General features: G+C 47.3%; 1 protein-coding gene across 1 annotated transcript; it reads right to left on the bottom strand.

Moving 5' to 3' along the window:
- Window positions 1-236: 236 nt before the first annotated feature.
- Window positions 237-8,267, bottom strand: LOC145422055 (uncharacterized). Its single transcript, XM_080293310.1, has 3 exons — window positions 7,079-8,267; window positions 6,763-6,857; window positions 237-679 (listed from the first exon to the last, which is right to left on the bottom strand). The coding sequence occupies exons 1-3, from the start codon at window positions 8,077-8,079 to the stop codon at window positions 237-239; spliced, it is 1,539 nt and encodes a 512-aa protein (XP_080149436.1). The 5' UTR covers window positions 8,080-8,267.
- Between the last annotated feature and the right edge of the window lie 1,776 nt (window positions 8,268-10,043).

Raw genomic sequence — 10,043 nt, 5'->3', positions numbered from 1 at the left:
TAATATAATATAAACATAATATAAATGTTTGTTTCCAGTCCGAATGGCCCAGGGGAAGAAGCTGGTTGTGAGTCTGGAGGTGTGTGACCTGACTGACGCGAGGCGCCCATCAGAAGGCAGTGGGTCAAACAGGTGATAGGTGGAATGCAACAGGTCATGTGATGGCGCTGATTTTCCTGAGACACGAGGAGCTGGCAATGGCCTCCAGGGATGGCAGAGGGCAGCTAGTGATCATTTTAGGCAGTATTAATTACCCTTTGTGCAGCCTTCCTGTTCTTAGTAGTGGTCCCTGTGTACCAAACACCCGGGCAGTAGGAGAGTATGCTCCCCACTGAGGAGCAGTAGAAGACCAGCAGCAGCTTGTTTTTCTTCCTCAGAACACAGAGGAAGTGCAGCCACTGCTGGGCATTCTTTACCAGCACGTTGGTGTTATGAGTACAGGTGAGGCTGATGGAGATGTGGGTGCCCAGAAGCCTGAAGGTGGAGACAGATTCCACCCATTCTCCATTTATAATGAGAGAAGATTGGACCCGTCTGTGAGAACATAGCCCTACGAGATCCAGTGCTGGGGCGGGGTGGGTGGGGGTGGAGTCTGACAGGTGCCAGTTCAGGAAGTCTTTGATCCAGCAAAGGGGGGCTGGGGGGATCTGAGGGTGGCCCAGTTTGGTGATAAGGATGTCTGTGATTAAATTTAAAAGTAGAATGGGAGGCTAAGCCATCAGCTTTCAGGCGCCTCTTCTACCAGAAGACAGATACCCTCTCTACTTTGAATATTAGACTTCAGACTTTCCTTTTTGATAAAACGTGTTGATGGGACTGTATCAGGTGGCCTGAAACCCTTCATTACATTCGTCACAATAGGCATAGGCGTCTGGGTCTTCCTATGATGTGCTGTTTTTTTGTTCTTCACTCACCTTTTTTCACTCACTATGTGTTTATACACCTCTCTGCATTTAGTCATTAGTTATTATTCATCTCTGGCTCTCTTTCACGGCATGTCTTTTATCCCATCTTCCTCCCTGATCCCAAACCAGTCATGGCAGGTGACTCCCCCTGAGGATGGCTCTGTCAGAGGTTTCTTCCTGCTAAAAGGGAGTTTTTCCTTCACTATTGCCAAGTGCTCATCTGATTGTTGGGGTTTTCTCTGTGTTACCGTAGTTGTGTTTACCTGGAGGTAACTGTTGTTGCCATTTGTCATTATATAAATAAAACTGAACTGATTTAAGTCGAAATCTTCCTTTCTTTTAAAGTGTTCCAAGTCCAGTGGCTTACATCTCAAACTTGTTGAAAGTGTACACACACACACACACACACACACACACACAGAGTTCCTGTGTCATCTGTTTTACACTAACACAACTTTGAAGAGCTAATATCCAAGCGCTGTTATGAAAATTAATTCCACCAGCCCCAAATGTGTTTAGCATTGATGTAAGCGAACCTAATTAAATTTCCTAGCATTAAATGTGTGTGAAAGTCTACATATGTGCGTGTGTGTGTACTTTTTTAATTAATTTAACTGACACCCCTAGGGTAATGTTATTACAAAGGTGACAGAGACCTCCTGGACAGTGACTAAACACACAGTGTTTTCATTTATCCACTCATGCACCTTGTACTTGTGTGTTCATTTACTGTGTGCGTGTATGTGTGTGTGTGGGGAGGGAGGGGGGGGGCTATTAATGTGTGTGTGGAGGTGGGAGATAATGGCTTCAGGTGTCACACCATATCAGTCTGTCTTTTTATTACACCCTGACTGTAACAAGTAATTAACTTCCTGCCGAGAACATGTTTGCTCCACTGTCGATGTCATAAAGAGAAAGCCACTGGTTAGAATTTACTTTTCCATGCCAGAGGCTAGAGAAACTGTTTGTGTATGTGTGCGTGACATATAGAGGATTCTTTATACGGGTAGGCTCAGATTTGACATTATCATGGAGCATCTTTGTATGTGTGTGCCTTCTTATAGAAAATTTAATACCAAATACTGTCAAGCAACTTTATTTTTCATGAGAAAATTGAACTCTGTCACAGCTGTCACATTGTCCCACCTGCACATGCACTTTTTCATCCCTGTCACATTTATGCACGCAGATGTCTGTAATGTTGCAGTCATGGTACTTGAGCTTGTAGCTGAAGTGGAGCGAGCATAAACAGAGTTACTGTGTCAGACAATTAACAAAAACAAACATACCTGCTAAAATTATAACACCAAGAACAAACATGCTCTGCACAGTTTGCCACACAACCTGTCTGCTAGCTAAAGCAACAGTACAATAGAATGTGAATATGTGGTAACACAAGGGCGTAGATTTGGTTTTGGCATTGGTGGGGACGGATGATTCAACCACCAAACCCTGCCCTGTTTCTTTTTGTTTTTCCCTTTTTGACTTTGCTTCTTGATAAAAAATAAATAAATAAAAAAGGAGAAATATACTTGCCTACATATGCTATTGTATATGCTGTTAAACCATTTCAAATTACAATTCATCTCTTTATATATGAATTATATAATGTTAAATTACAAAATACATGCAGTCACATATGTGCACCACCAAGTCATCATCCAGTTTCACCTGTGATCTTGTGTCACCATTACTCTCTGAGCTTTGTGTTGGTTCTTCTGTCACCTGACAAATAGGACAAACATGACAATAAGAATAAAATGTGGAGCTGCTTCAGTGTTTCTGTCAGTTTGTGCAGATCTTGACTCGTCAGTAATGTTTGTAGTGTGAGTGCATTTTTAAAACAATTTGTGCAAACTGCACTACAAGGTGGAATATTTGCAAAATCATAACTACCTCATGATATTTTGTCTCAAAAATTAACCCTATGAATATGTCAGTGCCACTAGGATGAAATGACTGTGTCACCAACATTTTAACGTTAGACATATAATTCTAACAGCCTCTGTGAACTAATATCCTCCAGACATCTCCGTGTCTCCTGATGACACCAGACCAATGGATGCCCTTTTTAACTGTATTTTAGATATAAGATCTTGGATGGCAGAAAACTTTTTACAGCTTAACCAGGACAAAACTGAAGTTTTAATCGTCGGTCCTGAGGCTCAGAGAGAGAAACTCTTGTCTAAATTACAGGCATTTTCACTATGTCCTTCGCTACAAGTGAAAAACCTGGGTGTTATTTTTGACTCTGAGCTTGGTTTTATCCCACATGTTAAACATGTAACCAAAATTGGATTTTATCATCTAAAAAATATAGCCAGAGTCCGCCCTATTCTCTCTCGGGCCAACACGGAGATGCTGATGCATGCTTTTATTACCAGTCGCACTGATTACTGTAATGCCCTGCTCTCTGGTCTTCCTAAGAAGAATATTTCAACTTTACAACTCTTGCAAAACTCGGCAGCTCGTGTGCTGACGGAGACCAGAGGGCGGGCCCACATTCCACCGGTTTTAGAATCGTTGCATTGGCTCCCCGTGTGTTTCAGGATCGATTTTAAAGTTCTTTTACTGGTTTTTAAATGTCTTAATGGTCTTGGGCCTTCTTATCTCTCAGATTTGCTTTCACCATACGAACCCTCGCGGACCCTGAGGTCCTCTGGTACTGGCCTTTTGATTGTCCCTAAAGTCAGGACACATACTCACGGAGAGGCAGCGTTTCAGTGGTATGGTCCTCATCTGTGGAACAGCCTGCCGGAGGAGCTCAGGGCCGCAGAGAACATACATGTTTTTAAGAACAGGCTCAAGACCCACCTTTTTAATTTAGATTTTACCTAACGTTTATTTATTTTATGCTTATTTACTCTATCAGTTCAGTTCAGTTCTTTTTTATTTCAAACATATACATTCACCAATGTTTCATAAAATCATTCCATACAGTTGTTTGAAAAGGAGAAGTATATACTTATTTAGCCCTACCCCCTCAGGTTTACATCCTCATCATCTAAATTTGAACAACAAAAACGTAATGCCGGTCACCGCTGAGAGGACCCACACAGCCCCAGCAGCCATGGTCGATCACAGCCCTTCAACTTAGAACATAACATCACAAAAAAATATTTTCACATGTTCAACTAAAACTATATTTAGATTTGCTAATTTGCAGAAGAAAATAAACATGAGTTTGACTGCTGTCTTGGGTTAATTGCATTTTCTTCATTCTTATACTTATTTAATATTTATTTTTTGAGTTTTATTTTAAACTGGTTTATAGCACTACTGACCGTTATTTCTACTTTTAACTCATTCCAGAATTTAACTCCCGCTATTGAAATAGACATCCTTTTCAATGTTGTTCTTACTCTTTGTAATTTTAAATTCCACTTCCCTCTAAAATTATACCTCCCTTCTCTTTCTAAGAACCATTTACTTATTTCGAGTGGGAGCATCCCTTTCCTTACCTTATATATTATTTGCACTGTTTTAAACTTCACCAGATCCTGGAATTTTATAGCTTGCGTCCTAATAAAGAGTGCATTTATGTGAGCCCTATACCCCTCCTGATTTATTAGTCTAATGGCCCTTTTCTGCATTATGATTATAGTCTGAATATTACTTTTATATGTATTTCCCCAATCCTGTTATTCTATTTATTAATTTAGGTTTTACCTAATATTTATTGATTTTATTCTTATTCATTTTTTATCTTCTTACTCTATTTATATTTACATTGTATCCCATTCTTATTTATTTTATTTTTTTATTCTGTATATACTCTTATTAGGTCATATCTCCAGTGTTTCCTCGGAAGGGGCTCTCTGCACTGGGGCTGTGATCGACCATGGCTGCTGGGGCTGTGTGGGTCCTCTCAGCGGTGACCGGCTCCCTGTGCACACGGCTCCCCGTGATAGTGTTTCCTCACCTGGCTCATGTGTGCCCAGCCCAATTTTACTCTTTAAGTGTGTGTGTGTGTGTGTGTGTGTGGGGGGGGGGGGGGGGGTTGGGTATGTATCCATGATTGTTTATGTTAATGAGAGTGTGGGGGAGTTGGAGGGCGGGGTGGGGTGGGCTGCTTTTAGAATAGAATAGAATAGAATAGAATAGAATTCAACTTTATTGTCATTGCACATGCACAGGTACAGGGCAACGAAATGCAGTTTGCATCCATCCAGAAGTGCTTTAGTGATAAAGATATATTATTTATTTATTAACCTTTATTTTACCAGGAAAAGTCCCATTGAGATTAAAAACCTCTTTTTCAAGGGAGTCCTGGCCAAGAGGCGACAACATGTTAAAATTACAAAGTTACATACATGTTATAAGTAACAATTAAATTTTAAAAAAGATTTTTCTCTGGCTCTCTCAATTTGGACTTAAAAGCATTTAATAAAATAAGATCTGCTATCTTCCAGTGTTTTTGCATCATGTTCCATGTAAAAGGGGCAGCATAAGTAAAAGCCCTCTTTCCCAGTTCAGTTCTGGCAAATGGAACATTGAGCATTACATTACAATATATATTAGCAATAATATAGATATGTAAGTATATTACAGAAATGGGTCTATTATGGTATGTTATAATGTACACGGTATGAAGTATGTTGTGAATATTCTATAACTATAAGTATGTACAGGCTGTAGTGAGTACAAGCTATGTACAGGCTATGAACAGGATATAAATATGAAAAACTATACAGAATATGAAATAAATAACTTTACAGAATCTGAGATATACAGCTATACAGAAATGGGAACTATGCAAGTTGTAAACAGTTGTAGGGTTAAAAATTATTATCGTATGTACAGAATGATTATTTACATAGAGCTATACTGTCACGGTCCGGGGCAGCGGCCGTGTGAAGAGTGGAAAGGAGGACTCAGATGCAGCACTTACTCAGATGTGAAGGTGATTTATTGACAATACTGAACATAAAGTGGAGATGGCAAACAGAACTAAGGATGAACTAAACTGGGAGAAACTACACAAAGGGAGTGGCAAACCAGAACATGAAGGGAGAACAGCAGGGAGAGCACGCAGGGGATTCATGGAGAAATGCAGAGTACGCAGGGTAACACAGAGGATGAACACAGACGACGCGACGAGGAGCAGAGGAAAACACACACTATAAGTACACAAAGAGACACTGGGAAATCACACACAGGTGGGAGACACAGCTGGACCTGATTAACCTGACGAGACAGGGGAACACTAACACCAGGGACCAATAGAGGGAGCACAAACCCAAAACCCAGTATCTAAAATCCCAAAACACAAACCATCCCAAAACAGCCCAAGAATAATAAAGAGAATAATAACAATAAGGAACACAAACACAAAGTCACTGAGTCATGGCCGCAGGACCATGACAGTACCCCTCCCCCCCCCCCCCTCAAGGGCTGGCCCCCGACAGCCACAGAAACACACCACCAGACCCGGGCGGGTGGCAGGGGGCCCAGGACGGAGGGACCGGGCCATGACCAAAACGAAGGCCCCAGAGTCCCAAACAAACGTCCACAAAACTCACAGGGGAGCAGAGTCCGAAGCACAGTTCAGGCGGCCAGCCACGAAGAAGGCCGTGGAGGCGCACAAAAGGTTCAGGAGGCCGGCCGTGCGGAAGGCAACGGCGGCCACTCAGGCGAAGAGGGTCCGGGGGCCGGCCGTGCGGAAGGCAACGGCGGCCGCTCAGGCGATGGCGGTCCGGGGGCCGGCCGTGCGGAAGGCAACGGCGGCCGCTCAGGCGATGGCGGTCCGGGGGCCGGCCGTGCGGAAGGCAACGGCGGCCAGTCAGGCGATGGCGGTCCGGGGGCCGGCCGTGCGGAAGGCAACGGCTGAGGCTGGGCCAGGCGAGGCTGAAGGCACGGAAGCCGGGGCCGCAGCGGGCGAAGATGCTGAAGACGCTGCTGCAGGCGATGGTGCGGATGCTGAAGACGCTGCTGCAGGCGATGGTGCGGATGCTGCAGACACGAAGGCTGGACCAGACGAAGATGCAGACACGAAGGCTGGACCAGACGAAGATGCAGACACGAAGGCTGGACCAGACGAGGATGCAGACACGAAGGCTGGACCAGGCGAGGCTGATGAGGATGCTGAAGCTGGACCAGGCGAGGCTGATGAGGATGCTGAAGCTGGACCAGGCGATGCTGATGAGGATGCTGAAGCGGAGGCTGGACCAGGCGATGCTGATGAGGATGCTGAAGCGGAGGCTGGACCAGGCGATAGTGATGAGGATGCTGTGGCCGAGGATGCGGGCACGAAGGCTGGACCAGACGAGGATGCAGACACGAAGGCTGGACCAGGCGATGCTGAAGCAGAAGCCGAAGCCGGACCAGGCGTGGATGAAGCTGGAGATGAAACCGGGCCAGGCGTGGATGAAGCCGGACCAGGCGTGGATGAAGCTGGAGATGAAACCGGGCCAGGCGTGGATGAAGCCGGGCCAGGCGTGGATGAAACCGGGCCAGGCGTGGATGAAACCGGGCCAGGCGATGAAGAAGCTGTAGCTGAAGCCGGGCCGGGCGAGGACGAAGCTGTAGCTGAAGCTGGGCTAGGCGAAGCTGACGCTGTAGCTGAAGCTGGGCCAGGTGAGGATGGAGCTGGACCAGAATCAGGCGAGGATGAAGCTTCAGGCTGAGGCGTGGCAGTAGCAGGTGGTAGCGCTGCAGGTGATGGTACTGCAGGAGGCGGCGCTGCAGCCACAGGTGGAGAAGCAGCCACAGGTGGAGAAGCAGCCACAGGTGGCCGGACGGGATCCTCGGGCCCCCCAGCCGACGTGGCAGTCAGTGTGGCATGAGGCTGGACGGGCTCCTCGGGCCCCCCAGCAGGCGAAGCAGGAGGCTGGACGGGCTCCTCGAGCCCCCCAGCTAGCGAAGCAGGAGGCTGGACGGGCTCCTCGGGCCCCCCAGCGAAAACAGCCGCAGAACCAGTGGGCACCGGGGCCCCCGGCACACATGAAACAAAACCAGTAGGCACGTGGGCCTCTGGCACACATGAAACAAAACCAGTAGGCACGTGGGCCTCTGGCACACATGAAACAAAACCAGTAGGCACGTGGGCCTCTGGCACATATGAAACAAAACCAGTAGGCACGTGGGCCTCCGGCACACATAAGGAGGGCTGCAGCTGCGCAGAGCACTGACCCTGCTCAGGCAGTGACAGCCCGGTGCAGTTCACAGCTGGCATCTTGGCCTCCAGGGGTCCAGAGTAAGCTGAGGGCAGTAACCCAGCCTCTGGGGAAGCCCCGGAGTGAGCAATAGTCTCTAATGTAGCCAGCTTTTGAGGAACAGGTCCGTAGTGAAACAGTTTGTCTCCCTGCTCAGAAACAGTGGTGGAAAAACAGTGTGAAAATTGTGGCTTAAGGGAGGCTAATGGTTGAGCTACAGACTGGGAAGCTTGTGGTTGGACACAGAACTGAGCCGGAGAATGGCAATAAAGTCCTGGCTCAGAAGGAGCGGCAGAGACACAGTCTGTCAGTTTTGCAGCGGGTATGTACACGCCCACTTGGGAAGGATCTGTTACCACGAAGGTAGGTAAGCGATCCATACAGTCTCCCATCCCGCTCTGAATAGCCCCAGAAAACAAAGTCCCGGAAACTGGGGAAAGCAATGCATCCCGCTGACTCACCGCATCGGGCTGCTCGAAAGTGAATGCAGACGGGGGGTGAAGTCCAAGGTCCAAAAGGAGAAACTCCCGCTCCCACGAACAGAGCGAGTCCAGAAGCCATGGGGGACCCGGTCACCAGACGCTGTAGCCGCCTCTCTATAGCGCGCTGGGACGTGCCACCCGGGCTTTCCAGCCACAGGTCGATCAGCTCCTGTGTGGCATCGATGAGCGTCTCCCGTAGCTCCCTGGACGGATTAAGCGCTGCTGGGTCCATCTTGTGGTCGCGTCGTACTGTCACGGTCCAGGGCAGCGGCCGTGTGAAGAGTGGAAAGGAGGACTCAGATGCAGCACTTACTCAGATGTGAAGGTGATTTATTGACAATACTGAACATAAAGTGGAGATGGCAAACAGAACTAAGGATGAACTAAACTGGGAGAAACTACACAAAGGGAGTGGCAAACCAGAACATGAAGGGAGAACAGCAGGGAGAGCACGCAGGGGATTCATGGAGAAATGCAGAGTACGCAGGGTAACACAGAGGATGAACACAGACGACGCGACGAGGAGCAGAGGAAAACACACACTATAAGTACACAAAGAGACACTGGGAAATCACACACAGGTGGGAGACACAGCTGGACCTGATTAACCTGACGAGACAGGGGAACACTAACACCAGGGACCAATAGAGGGAGCACAAACCCAAAACCCAGTATCTAAAATCCCAAAACACAAACCATCCCAAAACAGCCCAAGAATAATAAAGAGAATAATAACAATAAGGAACACAAACACAAAGTCACTGAGTCATGGCCGCAGGACCATGACATATACAGTAGTGCAGTTGTCACGTGGCCGGGTGGCCGGTACTGAACAGGACTCAGGTGCAGAAACCCAGAGCGGAGACAGCAGATGATGCAACTATTTATTAGGTTTAAGTGCAAGAGAAAAACGTGGCAAAGACAAAAAAACAACGAGACGTGGAGTCTTGGTGCGGCGTGGCCTGGGGAACGTGGCTATGGCGAGGGAATGAGGCCTGAGATGCGGAACGGAGCTGAGTGGGGAACAGTCACACTGAAGGAAGAGGATATAGGAGTTAGGTAGGTAGTGAAGGCAGCTCTGCAGTGGCCAGTTGTAAGAGCAGCAATTCTTACTTGCAGTTAGGGACCTGGAGTGTTGAGAGGGGGGTGATGAAGATCCAGGGGAGGCTGAGTGGCGTGGAAAAGCTGGCCTGAGATCCGGGGCTTCAGATGGAGTGTGATGGCAGGAGGGCAGGCACAGAATGATTACTAGGTATCCTGAGTCCAGAGGTGGAGTGTGAGCCAAGGTGGATACAGCAACTGTAGCACAAGAGAGTCGTGTTAACAGGATGAATCACAGCAAGAACTTAACGTATACGGCCTGTTACCAACATGTGTTGATGACGAACTGGCAGTGAATGAACATCAACGTGTGGTTTAAATCCCTCTGGCTTGATTGCCTGCAATAGGCTCCAGGTGTGCGGGAGCTGGAGTTGGCCCTGCCCAGGGGCGGATCCCAGGTC

Source organism: Astatotilapia calliptera, chromosome 18, assembly GCF_964374335.1.
Source record: "Astatotilapia calliptera chromosome 18, fAstCal68.1, whole genome shotgun sequence".
NCBI classification, from domain to species: Eukaryota; Metazoa; Chordata; class Actinopteri; order Cichliformes; family Cichlidae; genus Astatotilapia; species Astatotilapia calliptera.
Note: the sequence above shows the minus strand (reverse complement) of the source record. Positions and strands in the feature narration are given on the sequence as shown.

What these genes read in the sequence shown, in the direction of transcription:
- LOC145422055 (XM_080293310.1), bottom strand. Translation starts at nt 8,079, where the DNA reads ATGCCAGCTGTGAACTGCACCGGGCTGTCACTGCCTGAGCAGGGTCAG. An exon ending in TCAGCATCCTCATCAGCATC is followed by an intron (nt 6,858 to 7,078) that starts GCCTGGTCCAGC and finishes TCGTGTCTGCAG; the next exon opens with CATCCGCACCATCGCCTGCA. An exon ending in CCGCTGCGGCCCCGGCTTCC is followed by an intron (nt 680 to 6,762) that starts GTGCCTTCAGCC and finishes ATTTAATCACAG; the next exon opens with ACATCCTTATCACCAAACTG.